This window comes from Aquila chrysaetos, chromosome 8 (genome assembly GCF_900496995.4).
Source record: "Aquila chrysaetos chrysaetos chromosome 8, bAquChr1.4, whole genome shotgun sequence".
Classification (NCBI taxonomy): domain Eukaryota; kingdom Metazoa; phylum Chordata; class Aves; order Accipitriformes; family Accipitridae; genus Aquila; species Aquila chrysaetos.
Genome location: NC_044011.1, coordinates 5,369,954 through 5,391,022, shown reverse-complemented (window position 1 = coordinate 5,391,022; position 21,069 = coordinate 5,369,954). Strand labels below are relative to the sequence as shown.

Here is a 21,069-nt window from a genome sequence, read left to right as displayed (position 1 = left end):
GCAGATCCGCCCCCGCCAGTTTAGCCCTGCAGGTGACGGGCAGGGGTTGATGCTGGCCGAGTTGCAAGAGTCCGAGCAGGAACGGTGTGGGAAGAGGGGATGGTTGTGGGGTTTCTCCTTCTCCCTGCTCATTGTGGGGTGCAATGGGATTGGTCCCCCAGCTCCTGTCCCCAGCATCCCAGAGAGTCCCTGCAGCTGCCCTTCCAGGGAAGGGTGAAATCTAGAAGAGCGATGGCCAAACCAAGGTCTCGCCTCCTTTGGTGCCAACGCCCGCTCCTTCTCCACCCCGTTTGCCATAACTGAGACCCTTCTCCATGAGTCCTTTGGAGACAACCGCTCCCTGGGGAAGTACAACCTGGCACCCCAGGGTGAGCTCTGTCCCCCTTTGCTCTGACGCAGAAATATGTTTTACCTCCATGCCGTGTCCTCCGGCTGCTGCGTGTTACCGGCTGCGGGCGAGCACTGAACTGTAACTCCATGTGAAAAACACCTTTGGGTACTTTTGCCAGCCGTGTTGGTCCCCAGAGCCCGGGTGTCTCTGCCTGGGGCCTCCCCAAACCTTTACCTTCTGCAGGTTTGGTGGGTTTTTTTACCGGTTCTGAGCATCCGGTGGCTGCTGGGAACTAGCCGGAGTCTCACCTTGTATGTAAGGGGACATGAAGCAAGAAAGAGAGGAAATAAAGGTTTCCCGAGAAAGGCTGGCCCCAGGAAGGAAAGAGAGATGATGGGAGAGGTGCCTTCTCCCAATAGAGCAGGCAGGTCATGCCGTACATGGTGCTGTATGTTGGGGCTGTGCTGCCGAGTCCCTGCTGCCATCACCTCTGGTCTCGCTGGAAAAGCACAGCCCAGCCGTGACATCCCGGCAAGACAAAAGCGATGGGGGATGCCCATGTGCTCAGCAGGCACTGGAGGGATTTTTATCAAGCCCTGGGGTTGGAGATAGGAGCTGTGATGTGCGAGGCAGGGATACTGGAGGTGCCTGGGAAAGCCCTGTAAGGCAAAATGAGGAGCGGGGCACAAACTGAAGAGTTTGCCATGACGGTGGCCAAATGACCCTGCTGCACTGCCTGCAGGCTCCTTGGCACCCGTGAACAGGCACAGACCTGGTCCAGAGGGGCTCGATCTCCCCTTGAAGTCCCCTGTGCTGCAGTACCTGGTGGCATGAGATGTAGGGAGAGCCGATGGTCTCACAGGGAGGGTCCCATGTCCCCGTGTCTCTTCCTCTGGGCCACCCTGGCTCCCCAGCCCGTGGCCGGACCATGCCCTGTGGGCAGAGCAGAGCCGCTGCCAGGTAGCTGCACCCTTCCCCAGCCCGTTCCTATTCATCAGGGCTTGGGTTTCACCACTGTCCTTTCCCCCGCCGTGGGAGGACAGGGATGGTGGGTTGTGCCACCTCCTCCCTCCAGCCCCCTGCCTGCGCGGTACCGCGATGCTCTCAACTTGAATTACGCCAGCCCTGGGACGAGCTGTTCCAGCGAGAGAGAAAACACAGTGGCGAGGCCGTGCCGTGGCTCTCGGGGACGTCAGCAGGTCCCAGAGGCAACTCCTCCTCCAGCTGCACATTGACGCAGAAACCTCCTTCACCCACCGCTGCCTTCTCCCCATGATGCTGAACTGCTCCCACGTGGCTGGTGGGGCAGGTTTGGCCCCACAGAACTTGGCGTGGGGCAGCTCATGGGGGTCTGCACCTCCTCCAAGCCCACCTCTCTCCTTGGTTGAACCTGCAACAGCATCTCCTACAGCTCCTAGAGTCAGGGCTCATTGCTGTGAGGCACCAAGGGCTCCAGGGGACTTGTTCGTCAGCGGAGCAGAAGCTCTGGGGTCTGGGCTGGGTTGGAGGTGCTGAGTGAGGCAGCCCAGGGGGTCTCTTGTGCAGGATGGGACCACCAGGTCCTGCTAAGGATGGCAGGTCCAGCCAAGGCCATGCACAGGGGCTCCCCATATCTGCCCTGGAGCAAAGGGAGGGGGCATTTACCCCTCCCAGGGGCAGGGAAAACATTTTTCCCCTCTAACACACACCAACGTGTTTGGTATTGTAATAATAGACCATTTACAGTTATTTATTTTAAGAAAGGTACAAAGAAAAATGGCTTTAGCTCACACAAATCTTGCTCTTTGGCATTTTTCCCATTACCGACGACACATACGTACAAGCAGCATTGATTGTGAACCACAATCCGGGCTGGAAACCGCCGTGCCATGGATGCTTCCCACGCAAACGCCATTTAAAGCAGCTCAGGCTCCTGTTCCAGGGAGCATCACCCTATGCAACATGGAAATGAAAGCACAACGCTACGAGATGAGCAGAGCGACCCTGGCTCTGCTGCCTGGCCAACGGCACGTGGACGCAAGCAAGCTCAGCACCGCTCCTGGCCAGCCTGAACATGGGGCATCCGTAACGGCTCAGCGCCAAAATCAGCCCAAGAAAAAAAAATATTATAATAATAATACAAAAAGACAGACCCTTTGGCTTCAAGAAGCAGCCCTTGTTTTAACTGGAAGAGGTTTTGGTTCATGTTTGTTTTGATCTCAAGAGGTTTTTTTCCCTTTTGAAGGCAGAAGGCGGTCCAGCGATGAACTCGGGGCCTTTTGCACATTTTTCTTGATTTACTTTCCTTTTGCCCACCTGTGTAAAAAGCAGCAAACCCCTTCCCCCCTGGGAAAATGCTCTTCTGCTGGGAGATTTCCTGGTGAGGACCTGCCTGGCCCCATCAGGCTCTGCAGGGACCCCAGCACGTGCCACCGGGTCATCTCCAGAGCTCCAGCCAAGGGAAGGGTGCTCTGCCTGGGTATTTTGGGATTTACACTCCAGTGGGAGCATTCATTGCATTAAGGCCTCCGGTGCTCGGCGGCCGATGGGATTTAAGGGACCCCGGTGAAGCAGCTCATTGCACGGACCGTTCAAACACCTGCTCTGATCCCCAGGGATGCGTCTCGTTAATTAACGCTAACCAAGAGCGCTCCAGCGGGACATTTCCTCTTGCTATGGGCTTGAAGAAACCCTAGAGGGTTTTGTTACAGGGACTGGGGATTCTTGGAGGAGGTTTTCCAAACCCTACCTTTGTCCATTGCTTTCCTGCCACAAAATCTGGATGAAACGGGAAAACAGAGAAGAAGCATGACTGTAAATACAGTTTACATTCGTACTGTAGAGACCTGAATGATTTATGATTTCAATGCATATTCAGAGACCTTTAAAACCTGATATTTAACCCTGAGAACATATCTGCAGATGCTTTGTTTTGTCTATGCAAACAAATCTTTAAGACATAATTGCACTTTCTCTGTATATAACAAAAAATAATCCATAAAGCTTATTCAAATATTCAAAAGAAAGGTGCTACTTAAGACATTGGAGATTTTTGTTCACAAAACCTTGCCTTTTCTGTAATTATTCTTAATATTATTTCACTTGGCTCATCTTTCACGGGCTACTTGGCTGCACTCTGGAAGAATAATATACAAGAAAATCTCTTATGTGAAATAACATTAATAAATAATTACTGTAAGTAAAAGGACAGCCATACTCACTTGTTAATGTCTGAAAAACATCGTTACCATGATGAGATCATTTCAAAACTAAAATGTTTCTCTTTCAGCAACAATAGATTTCACATTTAATTCTCATAAGAAAAATATTAAACTCTTTGCAAGTGCAATGAGCTGTGAAAACCAGGATCAGTAAGAGATCCTGCTTCCAAAGTTAAGGTGTCTACTTGAAATATCTGAAATTAGCTCAATATCTAAGATCGATTGATCTGTATATGGAAGAGCTCTTGAAAAGGAGATACAAATGAAGTCCTTTCAGGCTGGGTGAGAGACGGAAGCCTCTTTCTGTTATACCAGCGACTCTTTCACAACGCGTTCCTTATCCCATGCTTTTGCTTCACGCGGAGCATCTTGCGTCTCTGAGCTGGGAATGGGCGCAAGACCAAAGGCAGGGGCTGTCTCCACATCTGTCCCACTGTTCCCATACATCTCGTGCATTTTGGTGGCGATCAGACCTTCCTTCTCGGGTGCGTCCTCTCTCAGGGCATCCTCGTCCTTACTGTGCCTGTACATGTAGGACGCCTGCTTCACCGACCGCCTCAGGAGGTACCTCCGGAAAGCCCTCTGGATTCTTGTAGCACAGACTTCCTCGTGTTTCCTTTTCAGAGTGGTGGTGATGGGTTCATAGGAAACCTTTGAGGGGTTTGCGGCCATGAACTTCTCCTCCATGGTGGCCTTCAAGGCATCCATCTCTCCCGAGTCTCCCAGCACTTCCTTAGTCAGGGCAAAGAGGATATCCAGACAGTGGATTTTGTCCCCAGCAACCATTGGCAAATCCATGGTGATTAGCTTGATCTTGTTTGGCTTGGGAATTTTGAGTGGCTCCTGTAAGGTGTCTACAAAGTCAGACAAGGTGCTGTATGCAATGAACTGGGTGGCGTCCGGGTCAAACTTCTCCCAAGTTTCATAAAACATTTCAAAATCATCTTCGCAGAGGGGTTCGCTGCTCTCCTCCGTGGCCACATTGAAGTTCTCCAGGATGATGGCAATATACATGTTCACCACAATGAGAAAGGAAATGATGATGTAGCTGCAGAAGAAGAAGATGCCGATGGATGGATTGCCACAGTCCCCTTTTACTGAACTGCCAGGGTTTTCGAGGTCAGGGTCGCAGTCGGGGGGACCACTGTTCAGGATCGGGCTGAGGAGACCATCCCATCCAGCCGATGTGGTGATCTGGAAGAGGCAGATGATGCTGTTCCCAAAAGTTTCAAAGTTGAAGATGTCATCAATCCCTGCCTCCTTCTTTACATAGGCGAAGTTGGACATCCCAAAGATGGAGTAGATGAACATGACGAGGAAAAGCAGGAGGCCAATGTTGAACAGGGCAGGCAGGGACATCATCAGAGCAAAGAGGAGAGTCCGGATGCCTTTTGCCCCGCGGATCAGCCGGAGGACACGGCCAATCCTTGCCAGCCTGATGACCCTGAAGAGGGTGGGTGATACAAAGTACTTCTCTATAATGTCTGAGAGGACGATACCTGTGGAGGGATGAAGAAGAGGTGAGTTTGCCATGCTCTGCAGCCAACACAGGGAGGTGAGGTGGAGCTACTCCACTCCACCTGCCAGAGTTGGGCAGATACAGAGAGATGAGGCCACTCCCGATGGTACAGAGCTCTCTGCTCTTCCGGTGGCAAAGGGAACATGTTAAAAAATAAACTCTGAGCATGGACCCAAAGGTTAAATGCTGGCTGCTCTTTTTCAGCAGTGCAGCCAGGCAACATGGAGACAAGGGGAACCCAGCACCAAGGAGGAGTGAGACACATCCCCAGCCCCTCATCTAGCCTAGTGGCATGGGGTAGCCTCACATCCATCTTGTCTCAGGGTCCTGTTGGCTTAGCCTTGCTCAAAGGGTGGGTGTAAGGGGGTGGCCAGTGACAGCTTGGTGGCTGTGGATCAGCTAGACCATTTCCACTCTTCATTATCCAGTGAGACCCCTGAGGAACTGGTGGAACCAGCAGGACTTACCTAAGATGGAGAGGATGACCACCACAAAATCAAAGATGTTCCAGCCGATAGTGAAGTAGTAGTAACGCAAAGCAAACATTTTGAGCACACACTCTCCAGTGAAGATGACGATGAAGACTAGGTTTATCTTGTAGAGGACAGATGTTTTGAGTTCGCTTTGATCATCTGTTTCCACCATCATGGTGACCATGTTTAGACAAATCAGGATCATGATGGTTATGTCAAACACTTGCTTGGTAACAAAGTCAAACACCATCCCTTGAAATTTGTTCTGCCGTGAAGGCCACGTGGGTGATGATGGAGAACCAGAGATGAGGTGGGAAACGGGGACAGACACAAACAAAACAAAAGACACAACAGAAAGAGAAGAAGGAACCGTATTTAAAAGAGTGTAGGAAACCTCAGGGTTGTGGCCAGTACACAGGTCTCACAGCCCCAAAAGCCATGGGAGGAGGGTACTCAGCACCTTGCAGGATGAAGCCCATCTGGTAACACCACATCCAGGAGGTGTGGGCACAGGTGACAATTTCTGTCTAATTATATCCACAGTTAATGCATCAGGGCAAAAATAAACACATGGAAAAGGCCTCACTTGAGCGGGGCTATCAAAACCAAACCCAAGTCACAACGGTGTATGTAATTGGCTGGACCAGTGTCCCTTCTAGAAGTGTTGAAAGCTGAGCTTTCCCTGAGTCTAACTCCCTTCGAGAGAGGAGCTGGGAGCTGAGCTAGGAGAAAACCCTAATACCTGCAGAAGGGATCCTCCCTTTGCCCTTGCCAGCAGACCCAGGGCTGAAGAGCAGACCCAAATGAGGTTGCCTGATGTGAACCTCTTCTGAAGTCCCAGCTCTTAGCAAGGTCCTGTCTGAAGAGCAACAATGGGGAGCCAGGATTTGGCTCCTTGCCCTGGCAAATGGTCTTCCCTCCACCCTTCTTATTCACTTTGGGACAGCTGGTGGCTTGAAGTGCTCCCACCCTGCTGCACTCCAGGGTGATTAACCCAACATACCGATGGCCTGGGGATGGGCTTCTGGGGTTTCTTGGAGCCAAGCTTCTTCATGGCATTATAGTATTTCTTCTGCTCTTCTGTCATGAAGATGTCTTGGCCTCCAAAGTATAAAGGGAATCACTGCTGTTAGTCTTGGGAACTCTCCTCTTCCCACCAAGCATCTCTGACCACGCTCTTTCCCACCAAGGATCTCCAGCCAAGCTCCTACCAGGCATTGCTCGCTGCACTGACTCAGTGAAATCTGCTTCCTCCCTACTTGCCCTTTTCTATGCTGCTTCCCTTCATTCACAGCACCCATGGGTGCTCATCCCAGCGCTGCGGTTTTGTCCTGCGGAGGTGAGGTGCTGCCTCCCAGCCCACTGCAGTGAGTGGGGCACCCCATGCCCTGCCAGGGCTCGCCCCCTCCTTGCCGGCCAGATCCTGCTGGGACCGAGGCAGCATCTCGGTGTGCTTCAGAGCTTGCTCTGCACAAACAACGTGCTCTGTGTTACCCACCCTTCGCCCGCTTCCCCCTCTGGCAGCCCAGGAGTATTAGCCCCGTGCTGCTCACTTGAAAGCAGAAGTTGATGCCTGGAAAAATGATGAGAAAGGGTCACGGGGTGGGAAAAGGAAACAAAAGTGATAGCACAGGCTTACAGCTGTGCCTGCCGTGGCACAGGCAAGAGAAAACATAGCCCCCCCTCACCTCCTCCCTCTGCATCCATAAATGAATTCCTCTATAAATGCTATGGCCAGGACACAAATCCCCAGGTGCCGTTTGTCCAGCTCTCCTTGTTCACTTTGTGGGAAGCCACTAATGGATACCAGCAATTCAGGTTGCAGAGGGACCCTGGGGTCCAGCTGAGTGCTGGGCATGGTGGCCCTGGTCCCCTCACCCCATGACCATGCTGGTCCCCTCCATCCTGGACCAGTGCCCCGGGAGGCAACAGTGGCTGCAGCACCCAGAAAATACTTATCTTTTTCTTCTGCTGGTTGAAGTTGTCGATGATGACGCCAATGAAGAGGTTCAGGGTGAAGAAGGCGCCGAAGATGATGAAGATGACGAAGTAGATGTACATGTAGAGGTTGATCTCATACACTGGCTGCTCTTCAATCTGACCAGGAGAGATGGGAAATGTGAGACTAACCCTCTCCAGAAAGCATGTCCCCAAGCCCCCAGACAAGGGGTCACTCTATCCAGACAGAGCTGTGGGGTGGCTACTCCAAAACCTTTGGCGAATGCTGCATGGGTTGAGTGGTCCCTGTGGGAGCAGCCATGGGAAGGGACATCCACGTGAAACCAGCTGGGGGACAAGGATGTGATGACCCCTGATCCCATAGCACGGGCTGGGGAATAGGAAAGGATGCCCAGGTGCAGTGATATCAATGAGCAAACTTGAGTTTCTTCCCAATAATCAGCTTTCCAAGGGCTGAAATATAGCCAAGAGGGGAAAGGAAAAGTGGTTTAATTCATGCCACGCCAGCACACAGGAGTGGCACAGCCTGGCAGCCTTGGAAAACACTCCTCATCAAGGGGCATCGCTTAATTCTGCTCTATATTTGACTGGAGACATCCCAAGGTGTCACAAGCAGCTTCCCCTGTTTCGAAGAAAGCTCTTGGCAGAAAAGAGCGGATTTTCTCCCAAAACAGCTTTGCCCCAGGTGTTCGGGGAGGCAGGAACCCAAGCCATTTTTAGAGGGAGCTGGAAGCAGCTCCTCCACTGAGCGCCGGCAGCTGCAGCTGGGGCGAGCAGAGCAGCTGTCTCTCATGCTAAAAAAAGGCAACGAAAACAATATGTTCAGGCCCGTGGGTGTGCGGGCCTGACCCCCACAGTGGGGCACGGGCAAGTTTGCTCACTTAGAGAAAGGTAGGAAGTCTCTTCTGCTGCATTGGCTCATGGCAGTGTGTGCACACATGCGCTGGTGTGGGGACACTTTTTGGGATGGATCACAGTCGAAACAGCCTCTGCGTGAAACCCTTCAAAACTTTTTTTTTTTTTTTTTAAATAACCCATTTAACCCAAAGGTTAAATGCTGGCTGCTCTGTTTTAATAACCCATTTATTGCTCAAGGCAAGCCAGGTGCTTTATCCAGGATGGGATAAGCTCTCCCAGCTGGAGGAGCACATGGAGGGCATCGTCTCGCAGCAGGGTGAAGGAGGAGCCTGCTGGCTTGGAGCTGTGGAGGCAGAGCTGGGATTTTGGACCACGAAGCTGAAGCTGAGAGGAGCGGGCTCAGCCCCAGCTGTAGCTCAGGTGGGGGGGAGCCTGGTGTGGGGGCCAGGGTGCAGCTGGGATGCAGGTGACAATGACATGGCTGGCAGAAGGCACCAGAAGGGACGCAACTGACACTGTGCACCTCAGCAGGGGGGATGTTTTGGGCATTTCTCCACTCTTTGGCCCATGACCTATCCAAAGCCATGGGTGGGATGCAGGCAGCCCCCCCCAGCACCAATGGGCAGAGCCAGAGGAGATGCTGTGGCTGAGGGGTCAAGCCCCAGCCCGTGCTGAGCTCCTCCTCGGCCCCAGGACTCTGCTCCCAGCCTGCCAGGGGGAACTGGCCCGGTGGGATAAGCGATGCTTGGTGATGGTTTTGAGACATCCCCGCTTGTCCCCTTACCTCGCGTGAGTCCACGGCAGCATACATGATGTCCATCCAGCCTTTGAAGGTCGCCTGCGGGGACAGTGGAGACGAACAGATTTGCTGGGAGGTATTCGGGGCTGGCGGGGCGGGGGGCAAGTCAAAGGGTGAGTGTTTGGGGTTTAGTTAGGGAGCTTAGCTCTGAGCACGCCTGCTCACCCTGGAGTTATAGCTTCTCTGTGGGAATGGCAGGAGAAGGACCATGAGTTGAATCCACAAGAAAAATGCCGTAATACAGAAATACTGGAATTTGCACGTGCACACACCTGTGCACACACAAGTTCCGTTCTGTGGCTGAGGTTACCAGGGACTTCCCAAAACACCACCGCAAACCAGGCTGGGAAAAGAAGAATTGACTCCTTTCCCCCGCCAAACAAAGTGCATTTTCCCAATGGCAGAGCTGTGCCAGGGCCGGCTGCCTCCCTCCTGCTCCCAACCTGTGCCACCTCCATAGCCCTGACTTCTGTATCGCTGCCTCTGCTATCTGCTGGATCCCGATCCTGGTGGGGTGGGGGGGTACCCTGCATCTTTTACAAGCTTTTACTGCTGATTTGTTAAACAAAAAGCCTGAACATCTTGTTTCCTGAATCTGATGGAACAACAAATCTGAAGAGGAAGTTGAATTTAAAGCTGGTTAATCAATTTGGGTTATGCTCTGATTCTGCAACCACCAGTTCCCCTGGATCTGATGGGAGTAACCCCAGCCCACACAATAACAGAGCCCACACCTATATATTTATGAAAACTGCGGTGAGCAGTTCCCCTTCTGCTTGCCTGGCTTAGCTGCGGTGGGTTCAGTGGAAGCACGTCTATGTTCGCCCACTGCCCTGCAGCGGACACATGCACTCTTTTTCCAGTCGTCATCTTCCCCATGCAAAACTCTTGCAGCCTATGACTACAGCAGACTGAACTTTTCAAATGGGGCAGGGGGGAGAGAGGCCCCTCCTCCTCGCTTCTGCACCCTGCGCTCTGCAGAGGACTTCTCGCAGCTCCAGGCTCGGTGCTACCTACACTCATCCGCAGCGGTTCCCTGATCACACTTACCGTCCCCCTCCCATCTTCTACCCTGTCCCTTTCCTCCTTGGCTCTACAGGGGTTTTTTTTTTGTTAAATATCAATTTTGGAGCTAAGAAGCAACTAAGAGGCCCCATCTGGGCATCACAGTAACATCTTGCTTCAGCCCTGATGCTAATCACGCTGCCCTGCTACAGTAATGCATGTCTTGGAGGGATGGCAGCTGCTTTCTTTACTTACCACCTGCAGCAAGGAGAGGTATCCCAAGCCCACGTTGTCGAAGTTGACCTTGACGTTGACCCATCTGACCTCGTTGGTGTGGAGGAGGGCCATGCAGTCACTCTTATTGTTCACCACACTGATGTCAAATTGCTCCCCTGAGGTGGTGTTGATGCATCGGTAGTACTTCCCCGCAAAGAGGTTCACCCCCATAATGCTGAATATCAGCCAGAAGATGAGGCAGACCAGCAGGACATTCATGATGGAGGGGATGGCACCCAGCAAGGCATTCACCACCACCTGCAAGGGCAGAAAAGACCTTGGAGGACCTGTGTCCTAGCAGGAGCCTTGTCCCCTTACCAGGCTAGGAATGTTGTGGAGCTGCATGTCCCTGTGCCCCAGCCTTACCCTCCCCAGCAGCACCAAGTGGGCTCAAACTGGGCCACAGGGACCTTAGCATCGATCCCACTCATCTGGAAGCCCCTAAAAACCACCTGGGATGGGTCCCTGATGTAGGTGACCATTGAATGGTGCCCCGTTGTGTGTCCGTGTCAGGGCCAGCAGCACACGGGGAAGACACCTACCCTCATGCCTTCAAATCTGGACAGGGCACGCAGCGGTCTCAGAGCCCTCAGTGTCCGCAGGGACTTGATGGCTCCCAGCTCGGAGTATCCCAGCCAGTTTGCTGTCAGGCTGACAATGGAAACCTGGAAGGAGCAGCCCAAGGGATTAGCAGCATCTCAGATGGAAACACAACTGAACCACATCCCTGCAGCTCCTGCCCTTCCCTCTGTCCCCACCACTCCCTCAGGCTGGTGGTCATCGTCTTGTCTTGGGACACAGGGACTGGCATCGAGTCCTTGGATCCCTGGTGACCAGCCACGTGGAGGATGTCCCTGCCTCTTGAGTACGAGGTTGGAGGTGATAGGGGATGCAGAAATACTGCACATGAGGAACAGCCTGCTCTGTCACGGAGCATTTGGGAGACCCTATGTCCCTTCACATCTCTGCTGGGGATCTGGCAGAACAGCATGGGCTCGTTCTTGGCTTGAGCGTAAAACAGAAAGGGTTTGAAAGGGTTTCTGCAGCCAGGGAAAGAAGTGGCCCTTCCTGTGGAGGACCAGTATTTTAAGCAATGGTCTAAGCCCTTGTTCCACAGCCACCCCATTGTCCTTTAAAATACAATATGGGTTCCCTTCCAACAGCTTGCTACAATCCCTTACTGCTCCCAAATCCCTTGGTTAACTATGGCTCTTGAGGTGCTCAACAGACAACACTTACATCAACGATGAGGAAATCCAGCCAGCACCACGCGTTGGTGAAGTACACCTTGAAGCCATAGGCCACCCACTTGAGCAACATCTCAATGACAAAGATGTAGGAGAAGACCTTGTCAGCATACTCCAGGATGGTGCGTATCACCCTTCGTTGTTCAATATAGATGTCCTCAAAAGCCTGGAAGAGGCGTGGAGCTATGTGACAGTCATTCTTCCATTAGACCTGCTGCACGGCTCAGTGCAGCCACATCCATGCCTGCGTTGCCCCTGCTTTTCTAGGGCTTGGGGCAGCTTGAAAATTTGACAGCCTAGCTACATGTGGCACTTACTGATGCACCTGATCAACATGGGGTCTAACTCTTGTTTGTAACTTCTTGTTGGCTATGTAGAGCGGTGTTTGTCCCGAAGCAAAGCTTCACCAAAGCAAATGTCCAGCTGCATCAACTTCCCATGAGTCTGAGCACAAGTCAAAAGCCAGGACACCAACCTGCATCTTTGGATGCCTTGGTAGTTTTGAAAATGCTATTAGGAGTTTGTGTTACTGCTATGTCCATATGGCATGTAAAACATAAGCAATCAGAGGTACGGGCATGGTGGCCAGGTGGTGTACAGCTGTTTTAGCAGAGCTTTCGATTCCGGCACTAGCTACAACCTCACACATCCCCAAACTGCACTTCAGAGCATGATGCAGACGTGTTTTAAAGTACGTCTGAAAACCAGTTCAGTCCCTCTATTCTGGTCCCCTCTCTCTTTACCTCCAAACTTGCAGAGAAGTTGGTCTCCCCAATAACTCTGCGTATTTACAGGTACAGCTGAGTTATACCCAGCCCAAACACTCAGAGAGGACCAACGGGCTGACACACAGCTTTTTAATGGGGTTGATTTAAATGGACGCCCGGGTTCTGGGAGGGTGCACCAGTCAGCAGCTGGAAGTGCTGAATAGCGAAATAATAACCATGAGTTATTTGCAAAGCACCTCCCGACAACCAGTTATGGAGGCAGTGAAATGAGGAACCACCCACATAAAGCTAAATAGATGGTTCAGACAGTTCATGGTTGATATAAAGGGCAGGAGAGGAGGCTGTAGGCAGTTGCATCCCCTGGAGCCCATGCACCACAGCCCATGATGGGTGCTGGGGAGGGTTGTATAGGGTTGACTGTACCAATGCAGGGCTCTTGGAGGGCAAGGGGAGGATGTTTAGATCCCTTTGCAAGGCTGTACATTGGGCAGACCTGAGCCAAATGAGGTTTTAAATCAAACATCTGCCCAAAGCTGTGTTATTTTGCACAGGAGACAGCCAGGCAATGCCCAGAGCCTCCGGTGCTGCTGCCTGAGCCCTGCCCGCCTTCCTGGGCTCCCACCGAGCTGGGAAGCTACTGTAGAGCAAATGGGACAGGGCGAAATGTGGGACCTACCAGCGCCCCACTGCTGAGGAGGATCATGAAGACAATGAAGGTCTCGAACCAGTCGTGCTCCACGATGCGGAAGCAGGTTTTCCGGATGTTCCACCATACCTTCCCTCTGTCGCTGGTGATGTCCACATAGAGGCAGGGAAACCTCTTCACACAGGCTGAGCATGGGGCAAAGAGCTGTGAGTTACCTCCTGGCCAGGGCTTTTCCACCGACATGACACTATTTGTGCTTTTATTGTCTTTTCAAACCCTCCTAGGTGGAGGTTGGAGCAGGATCCTGCTGGGTTTGAAGGTGTGCATGCAAGAGGGGAGCCCCATGGGGACCATCTCCCTGGTAGTACAGGAGAATTTGGAGTTTGGGCTGAGCTAAGTGAGCCTGGGGGTCGTTGTGCCACAATCGGTTGGCAATGGCCCCTCCATACCCAACTGCCCCTCTCCACAGAGTCCCCTGCCCTAGTTAGTCACCTTCGGTGAAGCACTCCTCGGGCTCTTTGCTGTCCTCAGCCTCTTCTGCCACCTCCTCCTCCACGGGCGGCGGGGGCTTGTAATCCACGGTGCTGCATAGGGATGACGCATTGTCACTGGAGAGGGGATTCTGCAAAGGGAGAGGAGGATTCAGGCTGAGCTGCCCTGCAGAAGGGATGCTCCTGGGCTGTGGCTGCCTCTGGCCATCTTCCAGTGCCTTCTGCCCGCACAGAGACCAGGCAGTACTGGAGGAGCCGGTTAGCGGGACCCCCTTGCTTGAAGGGCGCTCTGAGTCCCTTTCCTATGAAAACACAGCCCAGAGTGAAGCTGTTGAATTTTCCAAGGCTGCAGACCTTGGAGGATTGTTGGTACCTGAGCTTGCACAAGCTTTGCTTTTTATCCAGGTTCAGAAGAGCGAAAGGTCCCCTGACCCCAGCCTTCCTCCCTGAACAGCCAGTCCATGTCCCGTCCACTTGTACCATCACCTCAGGCTGATTTTCTCACCTCCTTCTCCTCTGCATGCCCCTATCTAAGAAATACTCTGCCAAACACCCTTTGGTACAACGAGACCTGCAGAAACCTGGGCGGCCACCCTGGCTCTTTTCTCAAATCCTGCTGGCTCGGCTTGTGCTGAAGGGCTTTTAGGCTGAGGTTCACCCAAGTTCAAAACCTGCATCCCAAATATCTCTCACCAGCTCCATCCCGCTCCACAGCTCAGCTTGGCTGGCTTCCCAGACACCACTCAGCAAGGCCCAGAGGGGCTGATAATGAGAGAAAACCTTGGCAAGCCCCTGGGATTTTTTTCCTCCTTTTTTTTTTTTTGGGCTTTCCGAGAAGACCTTCTGCAGCACTTGAGGAAAGAGCAGATCCCCAGACCTGCCTGTCCTACCTGGGACCAGCTGGGAACCAGAAGATCTTAGATGGGCATCTCCAATGGAGGATAGTGTTGGCTTGCATGAGAAGGAGATAATCCTCCCCCAAGGTTGCTAGTGCTTTCAGTAGTGAATAAAGCAGCTACTCCATCCTCCAACAAACCAGGGAAGACCCCCTGGGGTAATTTGAGGCACTGGCATTGCCTGCAGCCTCAGGGGCCACAGCCACATCTCTAGGAGAAGACGTTGCTTTGGGGGGGACCTTTGCAGCCTGGCTGCTGCGTGCTGGGGACACGCAGGGCATTGCCTTGAGGAGCAGGACACAGCAGTAGCGGTGGCACGAGCTGTTGGCTGGTGGCTCTGCAGGAGCAGTGGGGCCACCCTCCACTGAGGCTGGGGGGGGACAGGAGGGGCAGAGGGATTAGGAGGCCTGGGCATGGAGCCAGGCAAGCTATGACCCCGGGGAAGGACACACGGACACCATCTGCCTCCGGGACAAGTCTTCCAAAGGCACGAGGTGGGGACGAACCAGCCCAGTGGGACTGGAGATCAGGGGAACGGTGTGCAGGGCAGGTCCTCTTGAGGGGGGGACAGAGATAACTGTGTTGGTCCCAATGCACGGTCCCCCAAACCCCTTCCCTGGGGGCTCCTGAGCCCTCCACACGCCTGTGACCAGTAGGTTTGCAGGGCAATTTCCATCGCACACCTGGTACAGCACCCCCAGCCTGGCTGGGTGTTTCCATCCAAATCCAGGGCTTTCCCCATCCTTGCCAGCACCAAGTACCGGCATTCAGGTGCTGCGCACCCAGACTCACCCTGTGACCCCCATAATTCACAGCACTTGACGATACTCCTGTGATGTACACAGCCCAGAGCATCTCGGGAGACATCAGCCTGCCTGGCAGCATGGTGGTCTGAGGCAAAAAGCCCCCAGGAAAAGCCCTGAGCCACAGCACTGACTCTTTGCACAGCCATAGCACATCAACACTGCTGTTCCCGTCACCTCCTTGCTGCTTTGCGGTGCAAAAGATAAATCAACCATAAAATGCAAAAGTGCTCAAAAGAAAGCAGCTCCGCTGCTGCCCTCACCCTGCCACTATCATTTCACCCTAAAAAATATCTTTCCCTCGGAAAAGAGCTGCTCTGGAAGGGGGAGAGCATTTATCAGTATTTTCTGAGCAGCCCATCTAGAGAAACTCCCCCCAGTTTGCAGTCCTCACCGGTGGCCCGTGTCCCTGGTGCGAGGCAGTGTGCCGGGCTTTGGCTCCATCTGGAGCTAATCAAGGGCATGTGAACACACCGAGCTAGCAGCAATCTTCCCCAAGGACCAGCTCAGGGCTCCCACCAATTAGCACTTGATTTCTAATTACTAGGCAGTCAATTCACATGATGACTGCCAGCCCGTTGCCCACCCTGCCTGTTTGGGCAGGGGGCCAGGTTGTTAATGCACCTCCCTGGTTTGGACCTTGGTCAACATTCGCCTGAATTTAGCCACCAAAACCAGCAGCGATGATGGGGTGAACTGGTATTTAGTGGTTGAGAGATGCTGTTTGCCCCCTGCACATGCTGAGTAGCCAGGGATGGCTCTCAAAATACGAGGTCCATGCAGGGCGTTGGAGCAGGTGCCACTAGATGTCAGCTGAACACAGCCCCAAAACGCCGGAGCCACAGTGGGATATGTCCGATAGCTGGACACGGAGGTTTTCCCCCAGCCACCGGGAAGGGCATCATGGTGGTGAGGAACTGAGGTCCTTGGGGATTCCACAGGCCAGGCTGGATGGGTCCCTCTGCTGCGGCCAGGTTGGCATAAGCATCGCTGCTGTGCAGTGTGACTGTACGCCCAGTATGCATGGCCTGGGTGTACTGAGGATTACTGCTACTGGACTCGTAGGAGGAAAAATATGGGGAAAAATGCCAACTCTCAGCCCTCCTGCTGGCAAAACTAAGGGGAAAAACAACAGCAACTCCCCTTGCCCATTCCCTTGACCCAACGTGCTCCAGGCAAGTTTCTCCCTTCTGAGCACTGCAAGCAGTACATTTGCAGCAGGTCATAGCCAGCCACCATCTTTCCCGCCATCTTCCTGCTGCAGCCCCAACTGCTGAAAACACCTTGTTTTCCCAGCTAAAAAAAAAAAAATAAATAATCATGACTATCCCTTCTTCTTGCACTGTTCCCCGAGTGAAGCCAGGTCCCTGTCACTGCGCAGAGCTGTAAGGAGCCTGCAGACGGGGAGGGAGGAAGATGGCTCTGGGCTTTTGGGAGTCCTGGTTCATTTTCCAGCCCTGCATTGGGATGCCTGTGCAATTCCAGCCAGGCGTTCAGCAGCAGTTGTGGTTGCACCCAAACTACACCACTGCCTTCTGTGCCAGTGCATTGCCCTGAGCAGGACTCTAGCTGGGACAGAGCTCCCAAAGGCTCCTCAACTCCTGAGCAGACACATTTGCCATCAATAGTGATGATAAACCCCTGGTCAGAACTGTTCTATTTTTCATACAAAACCCCTTTGCAGATTGATGCAGTTGCTCCTCTCCACTGCAGCATCCCCACTGCCCTGTATTTCCCCAGGACCTCAGTGCGACCATGTTGTGAGCAGTAATTTCCCAGAAGACTATCACCCTCCTTTTTGTGTCCACTCAGGTCTTCCCAAGTTTCTTGTCTCACATCTCCCTGTCATCCTCCCAGTGCACTGAGGCAATTGGTGTCCCATGAGCCTGGACAGTCCTCTCCGTGCCTTGACACAGCAATGCCGACATCAGCTGTCTCATCAGCTTTGGATCCGAAATGCATCGCTTCATGTTCACTTGTGCTAAGCTCCTCCATCTGGTTTCATACTCTCCCTCATGATGCTTTCTGAGGCATTAGCAATGGATCCAATGTTAGTGCCATCAGCAGATTTCCTGGCATCAAATTCCTCTTAAACATCTTTAACACCAAACTGAGCGCTTTGCCCCTTGCACCAACCCTGTAGTGCAGTGGGTTCCCCTGGCATTAGCAATAATCCCATAGCCTGACCCAAAACAGGCCAAACCCCTGCTTGGACCCCCCCACCTCCAGCTTACACTGGGAAATGCCAGGTTGAACCCCCCCAAGTTTGGCCCATGCCACACATTGTGGAAAAGCTAAAAGTAACAAAACCAGCATCATTCTTTGGGCAGCACAGCAAGAATGGGTCAATCACAGGTTTTGTGTTGAAACCCTTCCACCAGCCTTTCCTACCTTAGCATCTTCAGTGTCGGACTGGGTGCTCGTCTCCTCGTAGAGGTCAGACTCCTCCGAGGCGATGGGGACTTGCACTGTCAGGTTGGGGTTGTTAATGAAATTCATGTGGTCCAGTTCATCCATTAAAAAATGCTCTTTGCCTGTGACTCCGTCCAGGTACTCTGACTTGGGCTCCTGGCCAGTGTCCACATGGTTTAGCACAGAGTTGTCCGTCTTATTGGGCTCTTGCTCTTCCTCCGGGGCCACCTTCTTTCCCTTCCACAGCCTGCGGAGCAGCATGAGGACAGAGCTCTTTACAAAGTCGATCCCCCTGGTGATCCTGCCAATAGCGATCTGCAAATTGTTCATCTCTCCATCATCGTCAGATGCCGCCAGGCTATCGGCACTGAAGGAGCTCAGCAGCAAAGCTAAGAACAGGTTCAGCACCTGGAGGGGACAAAAACAAATACCAGCACTGACGTCTGGCACCAACGTTGTCCCCGCAGGCTGGAGCGGCAAGGACCAGTTATCACTGTGAAGACGATCCTTACGTTGAGCGTGTCATGGGACTCCCTCCTCCTGTTGCCCAGCTCTAGGGACTGCAGAGATGCCAACTCCATCTCCCGGAGGACATGGACGTGGTCCAGCTCCTCCTCACTCCTCCCTGGGTTCCCATACCCTCGGTATCACCCCCAGCTGCTTGGGTCCTGCTGATCCATTTACAAGCAATGCCAGTCATCACTTCAGCCCCTCTCAGACCACCTCCCCTGTGGGTCCATCAGCATGTCCCTCCCCTTGCTCTCTTGGAGCTCTTGGCCTGGCTGATACCCACGTGGGACTCCCCAAGCCTGTGGTGCTTCTTCGCACCACCCACAGGGTTGAAACTCAGCTCTGTCCCTTCTCTTCCCAGGGATAAACCTGTTTATTGTCCTCCCAGCTGCAACTCTTCCTCTCCTCAGATGCCCAGTGAGCTCCTGAGGGTCTTCAACACCCCGGAGCCATGTAGGAGCCTGAGCTACAGCTGTAATCTCATCCCTTTCTACCAGAGACTGCTCTGCTCCATGGAAAGCGGCATTTCATCTCAGCACAAGTCAGCTCATGAGCTGCAAAGGCAATGCTCTATATAGCTCCAACCCCAGGCGCTCTCCTGCTTCCCCCAGATCTCTCCTACTTCACCATGCCCAAAACGTGACTGGACCCCGCCGCAGCCTCGCCTGGCACGGGTGGACTGGCTGCATGCCAGAAACCCAGAGCAGCTCATGAGAAGAGGAGCAGGACGGGCTCTCCCCGGGCTACGGGAGCATCGGCAGCACCCAGACATGCTCTTGCTGTGCAAAGCGGCCAATGGGCCAAGCCCACAGCTGTTGATGTTTGTGCCTTTTTGTGCCAGCAGCGTATCTGAGAAGGGAATTAACTGCTATTCAAGGTCACTGCTGTTTTCACATGGCTCATACCATATGACTTCAATCGCATCTTTAAATAAATCCCTACTATCCCATCAGTTTAATACTTACGTTAAATACCAGTTACAGCTAATAGTTGCTGTTGGCTCTGGCTTTTTTGGATAGGAGTCCGTTACCTTGTCACCCGACTGACTTCCTCCCTTTTCCCTTAATAACCCCAAAGGAAATGCTCAAAGTGTCATTAACGGTAAAGGACGACTGCCTGTCGTCTTATTCCTCTGCAGGGGAAGTGGGGAGAAACACACACCTCCCTGCAGCCGGGATGCTCAGGAGGCTGTGCGGGACAGGCTCCAGGACTCGGAAATACCGGAGACATGGCCAGGAGAGCTTGGCTGAGAGGATGAAGAGGGCAGAGATGGCTCTGTAGGTGGTCGTGCGCTGTGTTTCTCTACTTAGCTTTAAATGAACCCTGTGCAGCAGCAGCACAGAGCACAGCAGGAGCTGCAAAGCTTGCCCTGACCCCACCAGCTGAAAATCGTGCCGCCCCCATGTCTTCTCCAGGAAAGCCTCCTGGAGGGGTGGACGGGCTGTCCTACTCCAAAAACTGGCTCCAGAAGAGGAAAGGTTTCCAGAGCTCTTTTGGGGAGGTTCTCCAGGGAGCCCCAGCTGCAATTCCCAATCTCTAAGCTCCTGCACTCTCTGCAGACTGTTCTGGAGATGCTCCTGCTGCTTACGGGTGATTTTCAGCCCGATTCAGCATTGCAATTCATATGAACAGGTTCCTTCTTGAAAGGTAGCGTTACAAACTGTTGCTGACTGCTGGGTGATGGGCAGCCCGGGGGGGACATCGGGCTGCTCCCTACCACGAGACGATGCATGCCCAGCACCAGCCAGCCCAGACCCCAGGACACCCCAGGGTGAGGTCTGCAGCCAGCATGGCTCTCCATGCTGCTATGGGGGCCAGTTCAAAACCCCAAATACCTGGCACAAGCCAGGGAAGCCAAGCAGCACCCAAATCCCAACTTTCTGCCCTCGAAGTGGGTCACTCCAAACTGCCCTACCCCTGACCCGAGCTGTGGGGTGGTCTGGGTTTCTCCCCAGGGCTGTTTTCACCCCTCGGGAGGGCTGTGCCAACCCAGGGCTGGAGCAGGCACCCGTCGTGGGGAGGGAGGCGTCAGCAGCTCCCTGGGCAGATAGTTTTTCAAAGCAGATTCCAAAGGGCTTACACAACCCCAGCAAGTAATAGGAGCGATTCGGCAAGCTGCCGTGCTTCCCTCCCCTGCCTTGCTCCTTAAGAAGGGAGAGCAGGGCCCACACAGCCTGGAAAACAAGCTTCAAAGCCACCAGCGAGAGGGTTACCAAGTTTAGAAAGGATTTCACGCTCGCCTGGAACTTGCAAACCTGCAGCGCAGGCAGCAAGCAGCTTGGGTTAGCGAGGAGGGCAACGGGCAGAGAGGGAGGGTGATGGTGACCGGGGGTTCACCAGGACCCAGTGGAAGGAGCCCCCGTGCTGCAGAGGGGTTGTGCATGAGGACTGGGGATGCTGGGGATCTGCAAAAGTCTTCCGGGGGGGTGGTCTGCTCCCAAAAGCAGCCAGGAGCAAAGGGCCAGCCCTGGGGTGAGCTGGATATAAACACTGCCTCCATCCCTCATCACAGGAGAGTGGGAAGCGGGGGAGGAAAGCCTGAAAAGCCACATGGAGAAGAAAGGGCAGCTTGAAGATGAGCTCTTTTTTGACCCAGAGTTGCCCCTGCATCTGCTTAAAGCCCATTGTGAAGTTTTCCATGCCTCAGTTTCCCCTTCTGTTCTTGATCTAGTTTCAGCTGAAAGTCCCTCAGAAATTGCTTCTTACCCTGCTTTATGCAGAGCTGAGCACACAGCGTATCCCCACTGGGTCTACAGGAGGGAGGTCGAGCCCTTCGCCTGTGCTCCTGTACAGCTCCAACAAGGCCATGCCTACAGGCATAGCCCTGTAGATGAGCTGAGCTGAACAGCATTGACTAGAGAGCGAGGGGCAGAGGTGTTCCCCACCCCACGACACCCTCTGTCCTTGCCCCCCACC

General features: G+C 53.4%; 1 protein-coding gene across 5 annotated transcripts in view; it reads right to left on the bottom strand.

Annotated features, from left to right (window-relative positions):
• Nucleotides 1-2,044: 2,044 nt before the first annotated feature.
• Nucleotides 2,045-21,069, bottom strand: part of SCN4A (sodium voltage-gated channel alpha subunit 4) — a 47,485-nt gene continuing 28,460 nt past the window's right edge. For all 5 annotated transcript variants that reach the window (XM_030023206.2, XM_030023207.2, XM_030023208.2 and 2 more), the window contains 11 exons: nt 17,623-18,051; nt 13,534-13,663; nt 13,072-13,226; nt 11,660-11,833; nt 10,963-11,085; nt 10,400-10,678; nt 9,125-9,178; nt 7,483-7,620; nt 6,527-6,631; nt 5,518-5,788; nt 2,045-5,030 (listed from right to left, as the gene is read on the bottom strand). In XM_030023206.2, the coding sequence (XP_029879066.1) occupies nt 3,838-5,030; nt 5,518-5,788; nt 6,527-6,631; nt 7,483-7,620; nt 9,125-9,178; nt 10,400-10,678; nt 10,963-11,085; nt 11,660-11,833; nt 13,072-13,226; nt 13,534-13,663; nt 17,623-18,051 (3,051 nt within the window). In that variant the 3' untranslated portion in view covers nt 2,045-3,837. The remainder of the gene's footprint in view (nt 5,031-5,517; nt 5,789-6,526; nt 6,632-7,482; nt 7,621-9,124; nt 9,179-10,399; nt 10,679-10,962; nt 11,086-11,659; nt 11,834-13,071; nt 13,227-13,533; nt 13,664-17,622; nt 18,052-21,069) is intronic.